Below are 23,887 nucleotides of genomic sequence, written 5' to 3' on the forward strand. Positions count from 1 at the left end.
GGCCATGAATAATATGTTGACAGTAAGTACAAGTTTGATTTTGGACAGCTCTGCATGGAAGACTGATGAGTATTGAATAATGCATCATTCTTGAACCAGCAGTATACTACTATTGTTGGATGTCTCTTTTAGTAGTTGACCCTTTCCCTGTAAATGATTTGGAAGAGAAGCTATACAACCTATTAATCTTGAAATCAGTGACATACAGAAATTGCAAAATATTTGTTTATGGAATGAAAGCCAGTGAGGCAATGTAGTACTTGGAAATTTTCTAGATTGTCTGACACTGACTCTCCACCAGTGAAATGGCATTCTCCTTCCCCCACGTCTTCCTCAGATTTCCCCTGGCAGTGGGGATTACGTGAAAAGAAATTCAGGTAGAGAGGCAGTGGTTGCGTGTAGCCAGTTATTATTAGATTTTTAATATTAAAAACCTGCAATATTTCAAGCAAAGTTTAATGTTGTAATTGAATGTTCAGCCATGGTTGTATTTCATGTGTCTTGAATAGATTGCATGATTGAAATGTCATGAGTGAGAGTAAATTTGGTTTTTTTTATTGCTTTACACAGAAATATTTTGTGCTTCTTGGCTTCCCTCTGTAGTCAAAGCCACTGAAGGACATACTCTTATTCCCTGAACAATATAACATTTCAATCAAACTTGTATTTAAACTTCAAGACCTTAAAAGCAGTTACTACTTTCTAAGAATGATTACCGCATGCAACTAACCACAAGAGGGCAACCGGACACCATCTGCAAAAAACTGATCCCCCCCCCCCCCACTTTCAGATATTCTTCCCAGATCTACAGACTCTGATTAACAACCAAATAACCTGTTGTGTTATGGATTAGTATGTTACAGGAAACATGCTACAAAGTTTCTAGGTCTATGTGAGTATTCAGAATACATAAAAATGTGAGACATAAGTGTCTCTTAAGTCTCAGAAACTGTGGTTGACTCGTAATATGCAGGGCTTTCACTGGTCCTGAGGTAATGCCGTTTTGTAACTTGCTCATTATTGCACAGCTACACTATGCCTCTTGTATCTCTCTCTCAGTTTTCTCCCCAGTCCTCCAGATTTGTACTATAGCCACATCCACTGGTAGCCTGTGAAAGGGTTCTAATGTGCACCAGCCCGTGGACCAGTGCAAGCAAGCTGGCTAGTTGTTCCTATGTGGTAGCATTTGACTGGGCATTTTTCTGTATGAATTCTTTGCAAAATGTGTCTGCTGCTTTTTCTCTGTGCCTTTGCTTTGTGCACTGTGAACCCAAGAGTATCAGTGGAGTGAAATCGTTAGCAGCCATGGGTGATTTGCATGTGCTTGTGCTATGCAGGACCGATAAACCTTGCCATGCCTTGTTTTCCTTATGGTCCATAGAACTGGTCCCAAAGATTATTAGCATTGTTAGGCAAATGGCAGCCTTTGCCATAGTACTGCAGACTATGTATAGGAGTCCCACCCTGCTGCTCGGGGCTTGCCAAAGTGGACAGGCTTCAAAATGGGGAAAGGAAGAAGTGCGTGTGTTCTCTTTCTCATCTTTGTAAAAGCTTCCCCCTCTTTGCTTAAATTCAGAGATGGGTGCCAGCCCTGAACCTGATGCAGGGACATTTGCAAGCTGTCTCTTTGTAAATATCCCTGCATCAAGCATATCAGTCTCTGCCTTCAGAGACTGTCCCATATGGGATGTTTATCTTTGTGCCATGCATACCCCAGCCCTGACCTGCCTACTAATAGATACTAAAAGATCAAGTAAGCTAACTTCCTCTCTCATGATCCATCTGTCCCCAACATTTTGTATTCCTGGAAACCACAGCATAAGTCCCTGTCCTGTTTATTTTCCTCCTCTAAACAATATACATACACACATTTTGTGTACCTGGGAATCCCTTGTGTATGCAGAAACCACTCCTGCATCTTTTGGATGGCCCTATTTTGCTGCTGAAGGGACAGTGGAGTGTTACCTTGCACATGTGCAGTGGCTTCATTTGTAGTGTAGGACCAATAGCAGGCACTGTGAAAGCTTTGTGTGTGAATGCTAATGCATGTGGAGTGTGCTGCTTCATTCCCTAATAAAAGGGCCATTGAGATGGCTAGCATAATTTGGCCAGCTGCATATGACAAAACTGTCCACTTGAGTTTGGCCTTTCTATTGACATGCAGGTGAGCCGATTACACCAGAATAATGTGTAGTCTGTGCTAGGCATAGTTGAAGAGTTTGAATGTTGTGCAGTCTAATTCCAATTGATCTGATCCATGTTTGGGCATCAGAATGTAGTTGTGTGTTTGTTGGCTGTTGCACTTACTAAATATTATGACGTAGATGAAAAAACAAAAGTATTGACATGTCTCTAGAAATGCATATATTGAGAAGGAAATACATCTAACTTGAGGGAGGGTTTATAGGAAATCACTGCAACAGAATTTGCCATCTAGTTGCAAAGTTGAGTGGAATTTCTTGCTTGTAGTTTAGTGCAGGAACATACTTATAGCAACCTGCTAAACTGCCTTCAAGTCCTGCTAAAGACTGTAAATATTGGCTTTATGTGATAAAAGGTGTAGGTTTATGTACCCTTATGCATTGCTTTACCGGAGTAGTTTCAGGTACCACTGAAACTTTGTGCACTGAGATATTTGTTGTTTTCTCTCCCTCTCTGTCTTCCTGTCTTCCTTCCTTCCTTCCTTCCTTCTCATATTACAAATGGATGAGAAAAAGCTTAGCCAGATGGGGGAGCTATAGAAACCAACATGAAAATGTATACCACCATTGATTTTTGACTAGCATGACTATTTTTAAAATCTGATTTATTACCTTCAAGCAGACAGAATAGCTGGTATATCTTGTACACTAGAAATAATTTAACTTTTGTATGGTTAATATCAACTAACTTGCTTGTAGATTTATAACTTCCAACCTGCCTAGAAAACTAAAGCCTGAACCTGAACATCTAGTGAGCAAGAGTTAGTGCATGACTTTTACGTCATAAAAGAGACTGGTACAAAGCAAGCCGAGTTGCAAATGGAATGATGTTTTGCTGTTCTCTTGCACGCCTCCGCCTTGCACTTGAGAGTGGAGACTGTGTACTAGTAGTCAGGCATACATGTTTTGCTTCCTTGACCAACATTGATCAAAATGTTCCATAACAGCAGTAGGGACATTCAGAGCACCCCGATTAAACTAAAAAATCAGAGTGAAAAAAATAAGATGTTCATCATACTGTAGAAGGCAAACTGTGCATAAGAGAAATCACATTTAGAAGTGTTGAAACTTTTCATTCTTTCAAAAGAACAATAAGTTAAGAAAAGCCATGCAGGATCAGACTAAGGTCCCTCTGGTCCAGCACTCCACACATGCGGTGGAAAACCAGCTACTCACCGGATTGTGCAAGACCCCCTCCTGCCCGAGCTCCTCAGCAAGGGGTGTATGCAGGCAGGCCACCTCTGGTGAAGGGGGTGACACATAGCCAGCAAACTGCTAGCCACTACTAGCCCTCATGAATCTGCCCAATGCCCTTTCAAAGCCATACAAGATTTGAGTATGTACAATGCAAATGCTTTTCCAAATTGCTAAAACCGGAGGCTTGCTTGCTTGCATTTATAAACCATCATTCTCTACTTCTTATTTTATTTACAGTTATCGCGAACATGAATACTCACAATGGTATGTTAAAGAAGGATAGAGTTATGTCTCTTTACTACTTAGTATCACTGCATAGCAGTCACAAGAAGACTGCATTTGGATGTAACAAGCAATCATGGCTTGTTTAGGCCAACTTTTTTGGCTTTTTTTGTAGCCACTAAATACAGCCTTCTAAAACCAAGGTTTGAAATTTGCTTGTGAATCTCTGCTTACATTCCCTGTGGCTTGTCATTTAAATCAGAACGTGCTGTCCTGGCTTAATCATAACTTCTTTGATGTTCCACCCAAGCTCTTGACTGGCAAGTGACATGGTTAGAAAGTACAAGTGGCCGTGTGAATATGCACCTTTCCCCAGGCCTGCCCTCCATCCTCCCCCTCCTTGGTAATAGGCTCCTTTCCCTACCCACCTCCACACTGACAAGCTGTCCTTTTATAGCCTCCCCGGTAGCTTCAGAAGGGCTGTTTCATTCACATCAGTCTTTGACTTGCCTCAAATTTTTAAAGGACAATTTCACAAAAGCCCTCTTGAACAGAAAAAGACAATATTGACTTTTTTCCTCCCTTTGCACATAAATGTACTTTGTGCTCTGTTTCTGGGAAGTCTGTGATGATTAGCACCTCTGGGCAAGAGCTATCTTAGGAAGTCAGAAAGTGCATGGAGAATTGCTCCCTCAAGACAATCATGCTGGAGCCCAGGTGAGAAGATTGTGAAGAGTGGGTGAAACCATCTGTTTGGAAAGGAAAAAGGAAATCCTATCTTGTGCTCCTTGGAACAGAGGCAAATACTCTCATTCACCCTTTCCCAACCTTGTGCCCTTGCCAATGTTTTGGACTAGAGCTTCAATAAAACTCAGCTAGCTTGGCCAATGGTAAAAAAGTAATGGGCGGGGGGGGGGGGGAATAGTTCAAAACATCTGAAGGGTACCAAGTTGTAGAAGACTGTCCTGATGTTTAAAATCCAGTCTGTGGTTATTGGGACTTATGTGGGTCACGTTCTGTGCCACAGCCAGGCTAGCACAACTTGGCTCTGGCAAGGAGAACTGCACTTACGCGAGTTTGCTTTGTTGTTGTTAATGACTTCCGGAATGCCCTGCCACTGTTGTCCCAAAGGTCCAAATATTGGAATGAAGAAGAGATAGTGGTCTTGGTTGAAAGCGACATTGCTCTGTAGAGCAACTAGGTGGTGTTTAAGTAGCTCGTCAAAAAAGTGGTGCTTGATTTGTTCAGCCCAGCAGTGTAGTGAGAAGATTAAAAAAAAGAACAGGAAGAAATCAGCCCTGTATGTTGCATGCCATTCTATGATAACATTCCTTCTGGATGGAAGAGGTTTCTGGGGGCAGACCTCTGGTTTACTAGGACAGCAACATTGGTGTTCCTGCCAGATGGCTCGAATGCCAGCTAGGTGGACTTCTTTCTCCAGTCCTCAAACATCTGGGCAGGCAGCTTTGCTAACAAGGCCAACTTTAACGAGCACACGTACATCAAGGAAGATACACAACAGCTGGCTCAGTTACCACCTCAGAAATGGGATTTACTTTTCTAGGAGAAGGGGGTGTTTGTTCCCCCACTCATCACTCAGCTCTTTGCAGAGTCCAGCAGGAGCAGAACAGGACAAAAACACCTGGAATGACAATCCAGGGTATAACCAACAGTTAATTTGCACTGCTCACTATGTTAAGTGAGAAGTAACCATGGAGAATAAACCTGTCAAAAGCTGCCACTCCTGATGGCTGTGTGCTATAGTACAATCAGGGGCAGTGTGGCTGTGTATACCAGTTGCTGGGAATCATGGGCAGGAGACGACTGTTGTTATCATGTCCTGCTTGTGGTTTCCACATGGACAACTGGTTGGTGACTGTGAACAGAATGTTGGACTAGACGGTTTCTTGGTGTGATCCAGCAGCGCTCTTACATTCTTAGGGGAAGAGCTTCCCAGCCAAAGTTCTGTCATCTGGAGAACTCTAGCCTGTGAAGCTGTAGCGGCTTGGCACAGTGCTACCATCACACTGGCCCTGTAGAAATAACAGGTGCAGGATGAAGAATCCAGAGGGATCCCAGATGCTGACTTGAATGTTGCCACCCGCTTCTTTAAACATAGCTCCAGAGGTACCTGCTACCTGTATCAGCCTGCACACGCTATCAGAGTTTTCAGAACTATACACTGGAGACATGGAGGGGACAGGATGCTAACAAAATCTATGCATTGGGTACAGTCCTTTTTTTGCTTTCAGTTTTTCATTTGGGGGTTGAAGGACAGTGGCCCTGACCAGGAAAATCCAGAACAAGAGTACCTACTACCCAGGGTCCTAGTTACAGATGAGGAAATATGATTGACTGTGCAAGCATCATTATATTGAACAGTACCATAAACTCCTGATAGCTCAGAATGGGTTTTTCTGTGTTCAGACTGTTCTCCTTTATAGCTGAAACTCTTCAAGAGCAAGAGCCTGACAAACTTGAAAACGTGGGTGTGAGCCATGTTCCCCTGTTGCTATCTTAATGCAGGTGCTCCTGCCAGCTGCAGATGTAGTTGGAGGGTAGCTTGGGTTTGCTAGACAATCAGTAAAGTCAGAGAGAAGTAGATTTCCCTTTGAGCTTGTTTTGGGCAGTGGCGTGTTCTGTGATGCAGCATTGATGCATCAGCCACTTTTTTGGAATGCTCTCAAATTTCATGATGGCCATGAGACCAGGGGCAGCCCTTGCAGCAAGTGGCTCGTTTATTCAGAAACGTTGGGAGGAAAGTGTTAAGAATCATGACGGGAAAGCCTCCGTGAGGCATGTCTAGGAATGGGGGCAGGGAGGAAAGCTGCAGAGCCCTCGGCACGTGCTGAGGGCAGCCAAAGATCCCTGAAGAGAAAGTGTCCGCATGCCTCATCTCACCTCTGCAGCTTGCCTGTGGCAACAGAGCTGATGAGGCACTGATACCATGCCAGTCCTTAGCTGCTTGCAAAGCCATTCAGCAGAGCAGTGAGTATTTGCAGAGACAGCAGGCATGGCTGGATGGGGAATGCTGGGAGTTGTAGTCCAGTATCTCTGAAGGGCACTTAGTTGGGGAAAGCTGCATTAGGCAAAATAAATAGTGGCTGCTTTGCTGCTCTGTGGGCTGGATCCTGGCTTGTTCAATAAACCCCAGTTAGCACAATGGATTAGTTCCAAACGTAGCCTGTTGCTCACTTTCAGCTGAATGCATACAATACAATTTATTCACATGGCAGCTGACTCTTGGCACCACTGAAGCCAAAGGACATTGCTTCTGTTTGGACTGTGACTTAACTAACATAACTTTCCCTGTGTTTTAAAAATCATGCACTACATAGCTTTGTATATTAAAAATTTAACAGAGCATCTGTCATAAACGAATAAACCCTTTTTCTCCACATGTATCATATGTGTACTGAAAATATGTGTGTTGAAATATTTGCACCAATACAAAAGATGATTTTTCAGTACTCCCCACCTCCTTGAATTATGTGTTACCGTACTATTTGTGGTAAATAAATGTATTCTCAGAGCATATTTGTTCATGGGCATTTCTTAAATCTTACGGGAGGAGCCCACATCGATGGGCAATTATGCTGTGCTTGGATAGAGTTGTCCATGATGCCATATGCCCTGAGACTTAGGCAGCCATTATTCCATAGAGAAAAATTGAAGGTAAGAATGGCCCTGCAAAATATTTCATGCTTTTCAAATTAGTATATACAGGATCTATAATCTCATTGTATTTTTTTCTGACTGCCATTTAAAAAACTATAGCTCATGGGCACATTTACCTAGAAATAATGTTCCACTGAAATCAGGGAGACATCTGGCAGGTACATGGATCCAGGATGGAAATACTGTGGGAACTGAGGCCAAGGGTGTTAATCTCCTAGCACAATGGCACACATATGGAAACCTCATTCCAAGTTATGTGCAAGGGGAGATTCCAACAGAAGTTCTCCTTGAACAAGCACTTGCAGATCTTGGGCTTACAAAATGGTTTACTAGTGCTTGCATAACTGGAAAAGGCAGCTGAGCAACAGCAACATAGGGATATGGTAGAAGTTCTTGTCGAATTTAGAAAATGGCCAGATAAATTGAGAAAATGTGCGAAAATGTGAAAGCAGAGTCAGATATTAAGGAATTAGTTTATCTCTTTTCAGTTGTTTATAATATCACTTTTTATTGAGATGAGGCTTCAGAAAAACCTAAGGGATGGTACTGTAGGAAACTGAAACAAAAAAGGGGATGAGGTACTATGAAATGCTAAGTAGTTTCATTCTTTCCGTTACTTCCCTTTTTATTTTGGAGGAAAATCTTGGGCAGACTTTGCTATACTTTTGGCATGGTTAATCCTGCTATTACTGCCTATATAAAGCTCCTTTCTGCACACGCTGAAACTGGTCTTTGAATTTGAGTTAATCAGATATTTTCCCCCAAATTGAAGAGCGCACTGACTTTTTAGTGTCTCAACGCCTGGTATTCTGTTCAGCCTTGAGGCTCAGTAAGGCTTGCAATCCTTTGGCTTAAATAGTTTGTGGTTCTTGTGTGTTTCTTAGTAGTTCTGTTTTCTGGCAGATTGCTCACTGATATTTGGCTTACAGTTGCCTGCTTCTAGCTCATGCTTAAAAAAATGAAAACAGATTGGTTTCCAAGGCTTTCTCTGCATTCACACATCGGAGTTTCTCATGGTTTGTAAACTGTAATGTGCTTGTGTAACTGAGGTCCCTGATGGTGAACATTTGGGTTTAATCAAAGTGGGTGAGATTGTGTAGCAGCCTGCATTACAGTTCTCGAACACTGCTTTTCTGTGCATTCATTGCAGCATACGGCATGCTGGAGAGTGCTTGCATTTGAACCTCTCTGTTTTCAATATGCTTTCTTCTATAGTGGTAAAAAAGGAGGGAAGCAAACTTTATAATTGTAGAAATGCAGAGCTGTTTTTGGGTGGGGGACACTTTATCCCCCATCCCACCGCCCCTGCAGGCCAGATTAAATCAGGAGATGTGGCTCCATCCCTGATATCAGATCAAGGGTATAGCCCCATCCCTGACATTTCCCCCTTTTTTCTTTACTTTGTGCAGTAAGAAGGATCAGGCCTACTCCCCATAGAGATCCCGCCTCCCCCCCCCCCCATGTTCCCTGATATTTCTGAGCCCACACTGCACATCCTGGGTTTCTCATGGGCCACATTAGGCCTGCTAGGTGGAGCTTCTGACCAGTTATGGTCCATTATGCGCTTCTTCCTGAGTTCCAGTTCAGACAATCAACTACATTGCACAGGAACTGGTAATGAGCTGTTGGTTTGCCAGTAGAACAGAATCCGCTGTGGAGTGGATTTCCCTATCGCTACCGCTGTTTGAACCCCCCCCCCAAGTCTGCTCTCAGGTGCTGGGGGGCCCTCAGGAGGAGGGTGTGCAGACGGGAGCAAGGGGAAGCCACTTTGTATGAGTGGAAGCCCACTTCCGCAACATTTAGATTTAACCCATTGTTTTTCACGTTCATTTTGAACTGGTTTAATTCCAAATGTAGCCACTTGGTGTCAGAATTCCATGTCTGCTCCATGCTACACAAGAAGACATGGCTTGTACTTGAATGGACTCACATGCCATTTGAAGTTACTTTGTCAGACAAGCAGGGCAAATATGTAGTCATGAAATCGGTGTATTCCTGTCAGAAATCCAAGTAGCCCTGAGAAAAAGGCTGTTTAAAAAGACATCATTTCCCATGTACCTTGAGTGTCAGGAACAGGTGAAAAGGGTAGAAGCTACTGAGACCGGCCAAGTCCATAGTTCAGAATTAGAGGATTTCACTTGCCACTCCCTTTCTGCAAGCAAAGATCTTTTCACAGCTTTGCTTTCTGCTAGACTGTCTGCTGTTTGGCATTAGACAAGTGAGAAACAAAATAACCCATTTTTCAGCCTTGCTTGGTCAATGCCCATAGCTAGTGCTTGCTACCTTTTGACAGCACGTGCTTAGCATGGCTTTGCGCAGGTAAGACTTTTCATTTTGGTCACCTGCCAGTGTGCACCTGCCCAAATGCAAAAGATCAGCATTTTTTTAAATGCAGATAATATTTGTGCACATTCCTGATGCCTAAAATTACAATTTAAGAGGGTGATGAATGCTCCAGTGCGCCATTTGGGCACTCCAGAGGGACTGTCAGTGACTGTAACTCAGAGACCTTGAAAAGACCACAAAAAGGAAACAAAATGGGAGGAAGGGAAGCTACAGAGACCAAAAGGGGGTTGTGAGCAGAGTGGAGGGAAACAAGGTGGCTTTCGCTGACAAATCCCCTGAGTTACCTGAATGCAATGGGGACACAACCTACATTGAGCCTGATTGTCAGTTGGGCACCCCTTCTGGTTGTTCAAAATGCTGTGCAATTTATTTGTGGGGTGGGTTGCCGGGTTCTGTGAATGCATCCAGACTTCCAAGGTGTTTTTAAAGAAAAGAAAAATCTTGTGAACTATATGGATTCATCCATTTAGATAGCTGATCAAATTGCAAAAGCTGGGTTGGGCATCACAATCACTGGAACAGTGTGGCATAAATACTCTAGCTCCAAAAGGAATGCTTAAGAAGCTTTTAACATTGCAAAAAGCTCAGGTTAATGTTGTTCTTATGTAGCCCTGGCCTGGACAGATAAAAACAGATCATATTGAATTAAGTTTTTCATAGCTAATAAGAAGTGAAGGATGCTAGAAGTTAAGGCCTTTACCTGCAAACAAAAGTGTATTAATAGTCTCTAACGTATTTACAAATACTTCCAATACTAAAACTAACAGTATTTTGTTCACAGTGCCATTGTTTATACAGGTAGCTTTCCCATAATACTTAGGTATTTTGGTATGGGAATCAGTAGAGCTTTATATATACAGGAGACATAGATGTGCGAATATAAACAGGTCACAGATACAGTCATCAAAAGAGACATCTGGAAACATTTAAACTGTACAACTCTTCCCTTTTGATTTTGTAGGAAATACTGTTCTTGCAGTGAGAAGAATGTCAGTTTTTTTAATCTAAAGTGGCGTAAAATGATTAATGGGCACCACCATGACAAAGCTTTGTGTACACAGAATAACCTTACTTCAAGGTTTTTTTTAGATTCCTTGTCCAGTGCACCAAATATAAAAATTTTAAAAAGTGTTTCAATTCTTTAAAAGGAGATACTTTTCTCTTATGTGGCCAGATGTCCTCTGAGTTCTGACACTGCTGCTGCTGGTGATGGTGGCTTTGAATGTGCAGCCCAGCTGCTAGACTGAAGACTGTGCATCGCTCCAGGACTTTGGGCAGAAGTGCATGTCACAGTAGGACCCAAAGTGAGTGGCACCACGGACCAGGAGCACCCTGCTCTGGCCTGGGCCCACTAATCCTCCAGTTAGTTGGTACCTGCTTGCTGTCCCCGTTTCAGCACAACTGAACAAAGCTTCTCATCAAGCAGTTTATGATCAGAAGTGATGAATGGCTTCAGAGAGTAAGATGAGGAAGTGGGATTTGGCAGAGCTTCACAACCAAATCCAGAAGCAACACAGATTCTCTTGAGGAGGGCCCCTGGAACTTAGCTGTTCCTCCCTGCTTTCTTCGCTTCCTGAATTGTTCACGATGACACCACAGACCCTCAGGATTTTGTTCACTCCCAAGAAAGACGAAAGATGGCGACCCTGCAGATTAGAGTGCGAAGTCGCCACTAGGGCGTTTCTCCTTCGTTTAAAGTCTGTTCTTCCTCTTCAGTCATTTGCACTGAGTGGCCAGTGCCCCTGCTGGTGCTGCTGTGCTGCTTATGGAGCAAACTCCTCCACTTGGTCTTGTTCCTCCTCAGATGGTTCAGCATGTTTTCAGATAAGGGAGTGTTTCCAGTAAAGTTGGCCCATTCTTCAAAGAGTGGCTCCACAATGTAGGTCATGAAGCCTGGGAGGAAACATGAGGCAAAGCATATCAGCAGCTCAGTCATTCAGCAAAGGCAGCACCCTAACACACAGCTTGAAAACACTTCTGCAGACTGGGACCTTCCTCTAGAGCAGTGAAAGGGAGAAAGACAGCCTTGTAACTCTAAGCCTGGATTTATCTGGATTTATTCACATTTCAACATAATAGAAATATGTTTTCGCCTTAAGTTGGCAACAACATCACTTCCGCATCAAATCTTTTGTTGGCCAAAGTGGAAATTTGAATTGCAAAAAATAGCGGAGATGGTAGAGAAACTAACCCTTATCGATTTATGTTCTGTTTCCAATATCTGCTGGAGCTTAAGCATATGATGTCTATGTTTCACTTATGCCCTGCCTATTCCAAGAGACATCCAAAACTCATTCATACATCTACCTCCATTTTTTTATAGGAAGACCCATGATTTTATGGAAGAAACTAGAGCTTTCTCTGTTTGTCAGTTGGTCTACATGATCTAGTCAATGGGTATTGTCCAAGGATGATAATTCTTATCATCTCTGATAATACTCCATTCAGAGATTCTCCAAACGAGAGATCCATAGGCAACAGAACTAGTCATGGGTCTCAGTGTAGTGGCTAAGAGCGCCGATCTGGGACTCAAGGTGATCTGGGTTCTAGTCCCTGCTTAGCCATGGAGCCAACTGCCTGCCTTTGGGCCGGCCACAGACTCCCAGCCCAACCTACCTCACAAGACTGTTGTGGGGATAGAGGAGGAGAAGGAGCAGAATGGAGTCAGCTGCTTTGAGTTCTTCAAAAAAGGAAAAGCCGGGATATAATCTAATGAATAAATTTTTCCACCACAGCTTTGACAAGCCTCAGAAAGGGGACTTGGTGAAGTGTGGTGAGGCAGGCATCTAACGAAGCATTATCATGTCTTGTATTTCTGAGGGACTGAAAAAACTTGCCAAGTGCAAAAAGGAAGCTTGTATTTTCAAACTCTCAGTGGATTTACTCCAGGGAGCGTATGTCATGCATTGCTGCCAAGGTACAGGTCCCAGTGTGTCCCTAATTCTTGGAAGACACATGCCTCCTTCCCTCTCACACACATATATACTTGGCATGCTTGGTGCAGCAAAGATTATTCAAGCACTGGTACACCTGTGATGCTATGCATAAGTATGAATTGGGTGTCTAGTACCATGTTTTAAATTATTTCAATCCAATGCCTGCTTTGCAGATGTTTGCACTTGTGTAATCCTGGCACTGCACGGACTTGTTGTTAGCACAGCTATTAGTGTCCTTGTCCTAAGAGTTTATTTGTGAGTTCAGAGGGCTACTTCAAACATTACAGGAAAGCTGTGCTAGTATTTTTGCCATGTTTTTTCATGGCCAACAATGTGTGATGGGGAGATGAATCTTAAGGACTAGAAACATGTGTTTGAATTGCACGTGGCTAAGATGCTTGGGGACATTTAACTGCTGCCGAAGATTAATCATCTCCATTACCACAGACACACATGATGGCCAAGCTCCTCTTTCCTTACTATCTGAAGAAGCCATTAGTGCTTGACAATATTCTGAGGTAATTTCAGGTGAAACTATAATTAATATTGCTATATTAGAAAAGATCCAGCTGTTTGAATTTGATCTCAAGGAGAAGCTCAACTGTAATAGCCCAAAGGACAATTTTACTTGTCATTGTAACAGCAGGCAGTCCAATGTGATATGCTCCCAAGTCCTCAAAGAGAGCAAAAACATCTTTTTGTAATAAGTTAACTGTTAATGGTGAGTATAACCTATTCATATTCACAACTGTCCTTCTCATTCAGCAGGTGTATGTCTAGAAAACAGTTTATTTTAAGCTGCCAATGGATGGTTCATCCACCCAATGGTCTAGCAGGCAGAAAAGCTCCATCTTCACTCTCTTGTTCTTTCATTAGACTTGAGAGGGCTCTGCCAATAGTTTATCCAGATTCTGGAGAATGGAAACTTAGTGCTGCCAGGCATCCCAACAGTAAAGGGGGAGCAACTCTTCCATTTGCTTATTTAAACTGTGCAAAGCTTTGTTTAGGGCCCATGGCACACACAAGCCTCCCAGCTCGAGATGCACATGTTCCTGGTGCAGAGATCTGCAAACATCTGCCTGTGCAGGGTGTTTGTACACTCAGCGTGGGTGCTCTAAGCAGATGCGGGAGGAGGAGTTCCATTTGTGTGTGTGTGTGTGTGCCTTAACCCTCATTTTGAATGTCGGATGTTGCTCTTGGGTCGAGCGCACAACCCTGGCTCCTCTCTAAATCCTGCTTTTGGTTAGCCTTTGAGAGTAGATACAGCCAATCAGCTGTGGGGAAAGCAGGTCTGTTGAGGGGGTGGGCAGGAGGAAAGTGCGCAAAAAGGGATGACTTGCGAAAAACCACCACCAATTTAGTCTCGCACAAAAACAGTCTTTCAAGTGTTGTTTGCTTGTGGAGTGCTTCTTTGTGGGTGTGTTGCAGAAGGCAAGGAGGAGGACTCGTCTAGAGCGGAGAGGACTTGTGAAGCGCACGCCTTGACTGAGGCAGTCATACGAAGGCTTGTCCTTAATTATAACTAGCAGCAAAACCACAGTGTGTACTCCCACTGCACATAGCCTGGAGGCATTTTTTCCCCCTCAGCATGCTGATGGTGGTTTGAAAGCAGTGGCACCGCACGTGGCGTCCGCATCACCCTGCTTTCCCTTTCTGCACGCAGGACATGCTTTTCCATGTGTGTTGGAGCGTGTGTGGACAGCTGTTTCACAACTCTGCAAAGCCAGATTGGTCAGAAACCACGATGGGACAACAGAAAGTACGGAAAGCAAAGCCAGCGCCACTGCTTTCAGCTTTCAAATGTCCCAGGCAAGTTGCATGGAGCAGCGCATTGTAGGCGTAATAAGCCCGAGATTTACCATGGACATGCAGGGGTGCGTAAGGAACGACAAATTGGCGCAGGCACCCTTAGAGTGCTGGCTGTTGGTTAGCAACCTGGCAGTTAATCCATGGTTTGTTTTAGAGTTAACTGCCGGATTTAGCCCCCTACATAACCCAGTGCTCCAGGTTTGCACGTCACAATCAAGAACCTGGATGATTGTAGGCTGTTTATGTAAAGTGGAAGTAAAGTGGAAGTAAGAAATACCCAGGAGGTATGTGCTCACTCACTCTCACCCATGCATAGTAAATCACGGTTACTAACTCACCATTTTCCATTTTGTGTGACAAGCCTACCATTATCTGTTTCTAGCCTTAGAAATACACAGAGCTTCATTTTAATTCTCTGTATACACCTAAAACTCCACTAATAAACTAGAATCAATTAATGAAGTGAAATGGGAACTAAGGCCAAAGGACATGGGAAAAGCTCTGCTGGATGAGGCCATTGTTCATCTAGTCCAGCACTTTATTCAAACAGTGGCAAGCAAGCTGCCCACAGGAACCCTCAAGCAGGATGGAGAAAAGACTTCTGCCTGCCCAAGCTCCTCAGCAACAGAGCTAAGACCCATTTTTCACTGAGCACTTCTTGATGGCTGTCAAAAGGCAAACTGCCAAAGCTGCTCTTCCATCCAAGGCTGTATTGCATTTCTTTGATAGATTGCTTACACAAATGGCTTGTTGTTGAAAAGCGTTCTGGTGTTAACATTTACACAAGTCTATTCATGTTTCATGTTAGGGCATCTCGAAGAAGGTTAGAAACATAGAAACAGAGCAAGTCAGAAGGGTCTCCTGGGCCATCTAGTCTGACCCCCAACTCCAGCCGGCTCCACTCACGACATGCTCACGACATGCCCACCAAGGTTAGGCTACTGAAGCAAGGTTACTTACCAATTTGTATACTAGGTATTGTGTCTTTCTGCTGATTACAAAGAGGGCTTATTTCCAAGTCAAATTTCTGCTCTAGGTCACCTACCAAAAAGAAGAAAGAACTTTTGAAGGCACATCTCCTCTTTGTGTATATGTATGATGTACAATGTAGGGCGGCTTCATATGTCATGCTAAGCCACCCTGAAAATAACCAATGCTGCTTCACAGAACTGCCCACAGTGCACCTGAGAGACGACCAGGCTCACCGTGGCTTGTCTCCCATGGTTGTCCATCCAGCATCCCAAGGCCCTTGCTGGCTGAAACTGCCTTATTTCCTTTTCCCACTACAGACGTGAACTCTTTTTGTTTTTTCGGGTGTCTTTCCCCTCTGGAAAATTGGTTTTCATGGTGTCTAAGGTAACCATTAGCACCCAAAGTAACAGTTAGCACTGACTGCACCCAAATGTTGAGGTTGTACAAGTGTGGAAGAATGATCCAAACCAGGAAGTTTTGCCTGGGCAGCATCCTAGTAGTGTTTGTCAATGTGTATCAGGCACCACAACGGAACACTGACCCAGAGAGGCTGCAAAAAACTTTCTTTTCATGTTGTACTTTCTTGACTACTGGCAAAAGGCAACTTGTCAAGGGGAAGCAAACCTGCAATGGATCTTTTCCCTTGAAAGTGGATGGTGAGTAGAGCAGCCCCTTCATGGCATGATTATCCAGGTGTTTTTGGTTCTCAGCATTCTGCATCTTTTCTGCCCTTTCATGAGAATCAAGCTACTCTGGAAAGGGAAAAGGCTCAGAAACCCAGACTTACTTTTGAAATGGGAGTTTTGCTCTTCTAAGGGGGTGGTGATTTTTGTTTTTTTTTGTACAGGGACATGTACATATGTATATGCGCATTTTACTGCTCCTCTCAAAACCGACAGCTCCAGAAAATGGTGTGGCTTGTACTTTTCTACCTTCCCAAATGCTTTTCTATCTTCCCAAATGCTCCTCAAGGATGGAAAACATGAAAGACACTGCAGTAGAGTAACTCAGCCAAAAGGGATGCTACCAGCTTTCTTGAGGAAAGAACCCTCACAGCTGAGCTTTCCCTTGAAACTTTCAATAGCTGCCAAGGGAGTACAGAGTAAAAAAGTGATACCTGAGTACTTTTTGGAGGGATTGTCATCTCAGAGATTGCAAAAAGCAATCTCTGCCATTATTATTATTTTATTATTATTAATAAAGATAATAATAGATAGGGAAAGCTATGGTGAGCAAAAAAGGACTTGCAATCATGGTGGAGAACACAGAACCAGTGCCAGTTGCTCTGTCGCTTGGGTACTGCGGGGGCTGCTGCCACTGGTGGCGGTCCAGATGACTGCAGAAAGGTAAGCAAAGGGGTTCTGCTCTCATGACAACTGTTCTTGACAAGCAGTTCACTTGTCACTCCCTTGGACCCATGATAGGTTTCATCACCCAGGTTTGGTGACAACAGCCAGTCATGGGTACAAGAAGCCATGGTTTGTAAGGGTAGTTTGTTTTCCACAAATGAGCCACCCTGCAGGAAGCTGTGCAGGAGTCCCATGAGGAAGGGAACAAAAATGATCCAGGGTTTGGAAATACTGCCCTATGAGGAAACACTGAAAGAACTGGGTATGCTCAGCCTTGAGAAGAGAAGGCTGAGCGGAGACATTGTTTTATTCTGTAAGTCACAAAGAGGTAGATCAAGATCTCCTCCTGCTGATACCAGAGTGTAGGACATGGAATAATCAACTCTAGTTGTGACAACCCAGACTGAGGCTAGATATCAGGAAAAGCTTCCTCATTGTCAGAGCAATACAACAGTGGAACCAGTTGCCTAGAGAGGTGGTGGACTCTCTCACACTAGAGACATTCCAAAAGAAACTGGAAAGTCATCTGAGTGGGATGGTGTAAATTGGTGACCCCCAACAGCAGCGGGTTGAACTCAATGGTCTTCTTGGCCCCTTCCAACCCTACTATTCCATAGTTCTATGACATGACAAGCTACTATGGTTAGTTACCCACACTGGGTTATCATGTCATGTGAATCTGGTCACAGGCTGAACAAATTAACAGGAAATCTGTTTTGATATGTTATTCAGGCTGTATGCAACAAATTTACGAAGAAAATGGAAAAGCATTTTGTCTTCATCTGGTACTTAAGCATGGCTATCTAAGAGTCAAATCCTGACTACATGGTGTTATGTCATGTCACCCCCAGTAGTGGGGGTTATGGGAAGGTTAAACCATTAAACGACCAATGGTTTAATGTTGCATATCCCCACTTGCTGCATTCACACAACAGGGCAACCCATGGTTGGCAATGAATATGCAAGATGATGGTCAGAACACACTGCAGCTCACCATGGCTTAAATGACCCAGCGTCAGCTGCTTCACTGGGCAAATGGGTGCACTGGAAAAGCCTGGTCCCAAACCACACATGCCTAAGAGGTTTGCCCCTTTTGTTAGACTCCCCACTTGTACACATGATTTAATATCAGCTTCTTTCCTTCAGATGCTGTGCTGAGCAGTCATGCTTTAATATGTATCTATTTTTCTTCACAGAATCAGCTTTTTGTAATTAATAGTAGTGGGTCAAATTGGGATTTCATATCATTTGCAATGCTTTTGGGGGCATCTAGGGGTATGTTAAGTTCCATGAGTAACGTATACACCACACTGGGTAATAACCCGGCATCTCCTTCTTGTTCTTGATATGTGTACTGGAATCAGCAGTAGCACTGTAACAACAGAAGCAAAGCTCTGAAAATGATGGCTTGCTTCATTTGGAAGCTCACAAAGATTTGGAAGTAAAGGATACATTTGTGAGTGAGTCTGGCTCATGTTGCTCTCATATGTTATCTTATCACATCATGTGAGTAGGGCAATCTCAACACAAGAAAGCCTTCAGCCAGGACTCATTTTGTCACTAGTGTGGAATGGTAGCAATGGCTGCATTTTGTGGAATGGTGACATTTTACATATTCTACATACTTCTTGAGACAATCGTATCTTACTTGGCCAACACTTATTTTCATTAGTACCATCGTACAAGGTTAGTTAAGCCAATTGCATAGCTTTTACCATTCAATTCATTTCTTTAATGAGATCTGCTTTCTGTCACCATAATTTTGTGGAAGGCCCAAATGAACTGACTGGTGATTAACACAATTCTGATTTCTTGGCCAAGGGCACAGTCCTCTCACAGCACCTGGGGACCTTTCAGCTCGGACGCTCATGGGTAGCCTATGCAGAGTGGGAAGAGTGGCAGAAGCACTTTTTGCCTCCCTGCCCTCCCACCCTGCAATTTCATTAGATGGGTTTTCTCACCCATCTTGGTGGAGCACCTTGGAGTGGGAAGGAGGGAAAGAGGCTGAGGTAACTTAAGGGTAGCTCATGCCCGGGCTCCTCCAGTCACCTCACCAACCTGCTGCCTTTTACCTCCCTCTGAGGTCACTTTCCTAACCATGGAGAGCAGTTCTTTCTGAGCTGGCTGCAAGTGGGAGGAGAAGTAGGAGCTTGGAGGTGGGAGTACAGATTGGACTGATATTCAAATATTCTGTGTTCCTGCAGAGAATGTCTAAGGGCCAAAGGACCTCCTTGGGAACGCAGGCTGAAAGTATATCAGATTGCTGACCTTGCCTGTAGAACTCCTCACAAACTCGCTCACTCCACTGTTTGCTCATCTCCCAGAGCCGGCAAGGATTACAGATGTCTGCGCACTTCAGTGCAATCTGAAAGTAAAGGACAGCATGGTGTGAATGATACAGCAAGATACCTTTCAGAACTACTGTATATTTCAAGTAGTTGCATTAAAATGTGCCATCCTTGGGAATGAAAGTTACCAATCCAGTAATAATGTTTTAATTCTTTTGTTAACTGAGCTTCAATTTGATCATTATCAGCCAGTCCATTACTGCTATCAGGCACAGATTCAGAACTAGAATGCTTCCTTGGATTTAGATGGAGATGATAGACAGATTTCAGTGTCATCAGCAAACATCTGCTGATGTTTTTTCCTGCGGTTTATGCCTAAGTGTTAAACAGTATGGGAAACGAGATGGAATACCATAGGCCAATGGTCCATTCATCTTGTAAAATCATTCCTCCTAGAAAGACCACTTATATGATTCTTTAATGCACTTGTTATTTTCTCATATATTCCAATTTTTGTCCAATTTTTTGACTTTAGCGTTAGGGTTAGAACCCAATTCTGTTATAAATTCCTTTAACTGCATTCTTCACATCTTTGAGGCCTTTCACTACAAATAGCTGGAGAATCAACTGGCTGATACTTTCTAGCACAATTTCATCCCCATCTTCATTTTGTTATTTTCTGATCTTTTAGTAGTCCTTGTACCTTAGTAATGATATTTTTTTGCTTTGCTAATATTCTCAATATTACTCAATCTTGATTAACATTGCTGAATTAATCATTTAATTACATCTTTAATTAGTCTAAATCCTAAATTAATCCTCATACAATATTAATCACAGGATCAGCCAATTGATCAAACAGTAGATCCACTATTTATCAAGCAACCAGAAAGTACATCACTCAGCTTAATTAACTGACTTGCATACTAACTTTACTTTTTAATCAAATGCCAAGGAATTCTTTACACAATACAAAAATGCAATCAGGTAGACAAGACAGATATCTTAGTGGCTTTATTTAATACTCCTCTCATTAATGCTCAAAGTTGTTCACCTTGTATCACAATGTCATTTATCTTGCTTAAGTCTTGAGCCTAAAACAAAAATGTGATATATTTATAGTGGAACTGGAAGTAGCAAAGCCTGGATTTTTGCATGGAACATTTGCCTGGAGCGTGGTACTGGCAACAGTAGCCCAGTTTGGAAGAAAAGAACTACTCTCCTTCCTGCTGACTTGTGTGCTCTGGCGCATGTGTCTTCACTTAGTCTTACTCATTTCAGTGGACATTATTTCTGAACTAGTGCATTTAGGATTACAGCCTATGTCCTTCAGTTGAAGACATCATAAACAAGATCAAAGACTGAGGATAAGACTCCTGGGGCATCACTTTTATGTGGTCCCAGTGAATGATTCATTGGGTGGTAGAATAAATCAGGACTGATATTCAAGTTGCCCATCTCATTGCTGGATGACTAGGTCCGAATGATTCAAAAACACGTTATGCTCCTCACCTCCCTCCCGCTTCCCCTGCTTATTGAACATAAGTACAGTATTTGAGTCTGGTTTAATAGTAGGTGGTTCAGTTTTGTATGATGCCTCTTGCAAATGTGGTTACGCCATGAATATACAAAATACTATTTTGATCCAAGATGGAGTATTAGGTGCAAGATATGAAAGACTAGGGGAAAGATGGATGGATAAGTCTATAATTATTCTTCTGAAATAATGAGAGTTCATTTATATTTGTCATCGCTTGTTCCTTTCTGCCTCCTTCACAGTAACAAATTTGTTAAGCAGTCTGCAAGAGGGCTTTCCATTTCAAATAATTACTTATGCTGCTAATTTTTTTAAGCAAAAAGGTAGTTCGAAGTGGAAGGCATCTCCTAATGTCATTTCTTCATTATGCTATCATCAAAAGTTACATTTCAAGTTAATCATAATAAAAGGTTGGTGGAACCTTATATTAAAGAACCTATTAAATATGACTAAAGCAACCCATTTGAGCCCTTTTCAGCCAAAATTGGATTTGGCTTTCTCTGCTTTCTGAACAACCACCAAGCCACAAGTCAGTCCAACAGAAGAGGCTCCCTCTGCATAGGGGAATGGAGCAGCTGAAAGTTATTTAGGTATGGGCTGAGGTTGTATCCAATGTTACTTCTACTTAGAATAGATCCATTGAAATGAATAGGATTTAAGTTAGTCATTGCTAATTTACTTTTAATTAATTATATTGAAATTCATTTCAGTGGGTTTACTCTAAGTAAGACTAACATTGGATAGTTCCCAAATAGTTTCTGATATAGGGAAATAGTTTCTGATATTGGGAAATTCTAAAAGTAGGGTTGCTAGTTTCTCTTCTCGCCTCACCTTGCCTCAACTGATTTTTGTACTTCTAGTAAAATGTTCAATGAACATAAATTTCTCAAGTGAAACTCTTCCATATTTGTTCAGTTTTGCCTGCTGATTTATGGCACAGCAGAGACCTTTGAACTTTTATATTGTATTCTAGTGGAGGCATACAAAAGGGATACATTTCTTCAGATCACCTTGGTACACGAGTGTTTTATGTCTCTTTTACAATTAATAATTTGTAAGCTAGCAACACACCAAAATATAATTGTGCAAAACTCAAAGTGTGCTGTAGAGGGCTTCTAGGAAGATGCATCTCTATAGAATAACTGTCATTGTTTTGAAAAAGGTAGGCCCCATCTGGAGTACTGTGCCCACTTCTGGGCAAAATAGTTTGAGAAAGATGCAGACAAGTTGGAAAGTGTCAGAGGAGGGCAACAAGGATGATTCAAGGACTGGAAAAAAAAGCCCCATGCAGTGAGATACAGTGAAAGAACTGGACATATTTAGCCTAGAGAATTGAAGACTGAGGGGAGATATGATAGCACTCCACAAGGACTTGAAAGGTTGTCACAAAGGAGGAGGGCAGGATCACTTCTCAATCTTCCCAGAGTGCAGGACTGTTGTGAGCCAAGCTTCTCCCTCCCAGGAGTATTGCTCTCACCAGCACATCTTTCTTTGCCAAACATCTTTATTTCACATGCAAGTGTCTGAGCATACACATAGCGAAATGTAGAAGCCTCTCTGACATTCTTCACCCAAAGCTTTCCTGATTAACCCTTCTGCACCTGTCCCTGGGGGAGGGAGCACTGTGGGGCCAGGCAGGCCTGCATTCCTCCCTCAGAGATCCCAGCAGGGCCACCCTACAACTGTGATGGCGGACTATCAGGTTCATGTCCTCAGGAAGTTTTCCGCAGATGTTTTCCAGGGGCCTGAGCCAGATGTCGCTTTTGCCCAGCACTCCTATGATGGTCCATTTCAGATTTAGGGAGGTGAGGTTTTGTCACTCCTAATTGCATGGGTTCTGGGAAATGGCTTGAACTGAAGGAGGGGGCAGTCAGCTTGGGGTAACACTGGAGCTGACTGGGGTAGTACTCAGGCTGTCACCCGTAGGAAATGGTCTACATTCCAATTTGCATTCTTCTACCTGAATGTCAATTTGAAGGCATGATTGTATGATATGTTCCAGATTCCAGGGACAATCTATTTAGGATAATACATCCACATTTTCAGTTGCGGAGTCCCTCTCGATATTGGGCTATATAAGCAACATCATTCCAGTTTAAAGCATGCATTAGCAATTGAAATTGTGTTGTATAATTTGAGACTGAATGTTTTGATTGTCAGAGACAATGAATTTCTTGGGTAGCAACTTCATTTCTCAGTTCATCTCCAAAAAATCTGCCCACTGCTGTAATGAATGCTTGATAATTATTCAGGAGAGGATCGTTAGCTAGCAGATGCACAATCATCCATTTCCCCCCCAGGTCCTATCAAGAGACTAATTACACATCCTATTTACACTTGCTCATTAGGGAAGTTTTCAGCCCATAAGTACATATAGAGTTCACATTGAGCCTGGAAAGTAGGAAACTGTTTTCAAGTTCCATCAATGCCTCCTCCTTCAGAGACCTGAACTGAGCCCCCCCCCCCCCCCAAGGCTGTGATGACAGACTATCAAGTCCACCTCCTCAGGAGGCTAGAGTTCTCCATCCAATAGACTCTCCATCTCTAAATCTCTTCCCTTGAGATGTTGTGGGTTGAGTGGCCCCCTCAGCTGCCCTTGAACTAATCTTCCCCACAGCCAGGGCCTGGGGCAGCAGCTGGGACTGGTGCCATTTCAATAAGCATCTTGTTATCAGAGTCTGAGTAGTCAGTCCCACCAGGATAGACAGCTTCCCCTGCCTCTCCTGCAAATATCTCATCCATGGATTCTGAACTCTCAGTCCCACGAAAATGGGTAGCATCTCATGCACACGTCTGAGGTTTGCCAGAATGTGTGTGCATGACAAGGACATGGCATAACAAGCTCAAGTTACAGGAAGCCAGGTTCTGGCTGGACATCAGGAACAACTTCCTGGTTGTAAGAGCAGTGCGACAATGGAACCAATTGCCCAAGGAAGTTGTAGGCTCCCTCACACTGCATTCAAGCTGCAATTGGACAGCTATCTGGGAGGGAAGCTTTAACTTGGAGTCCTGCACTTAACTTGGAGTCCTGGCACCTTCCAGCTCTACTGTTCTATGTTTCTATATGATTTCTGCTGCTGTAATTGTCTAAATAGTCAATGAAACACCACCCCAGAGACTCTACTAAAGATATGAAAGCCTGAATCCCCTCACTGGAAAAACACATTTTTACTTATTCTTCTCCCCAAAGGCCTTTTTTCCCCCTGAAAAACCAAACAGTTCTAGGTTAGAAAATATTTTCTTTTAGAGATGTGAATAAAATACTTGAAACAAGGTTTTCGTATTGCTACCTGCCGCTTTACTCCCTCAGATACTTTTACATAATGGGAAGGCATTTATATAATGCAAGAAA

The 23,887-nt window shown here is 43.0% G+C and overlaps 1 protein-coding gene across 3 annotated transcripts in view; it reads right to left on the reverse strand.

Moving 5' to 3' along the window:
- Positions 1 to 10,336: 10,336 nt before the first annotated feature.
- The window catches only part of PDE7B (phosphodiesterase 7B), a 212,145-nt gene continuing 198,594 nt past the window's right edge, over positions 10,337 to 23,887 (reverse strand). For all 3 annotated transcript variants that reach the window (XM_044423991.1, XM_044423981.1, XM_044423971.1), the window contains 3 exons: positions 18,979 to 19,075; positions 15,350 to 15,430; positions 10,337 to 11,537 (listed from right to left, as the gene is read on the reverse strand). In XM_044423991.1, the coding sequence (XP_044279926.1) occupies positions 11,317 to 11,537; positions 15,350 to 15,430; positions 18,979 to 19,075 (399 nt within the window). In that variant the 3' untranslated portion in view covers positions 10,337 to 11,316. The remainder of the gene's footprint in view (positions 11,538 to 15,349; positions 15,431 to 18,978; positions 19,076 to 23,887) is intronic.

Source organism: Varanus komodoensis, unplaced genomic scaffold (genome assembly GCF_004798865.1).
Source record: "Varanus komodoensis strain SLA01 unplaced genomic scaffold, ASM479886v1 scaffold1, whole genome shotgun sequence".
NCBI lineage: Eukaryota > Metazoa > Chordata > Lepidosauria > Squamata > Varanidae > Varanus > Varanus komodoensis.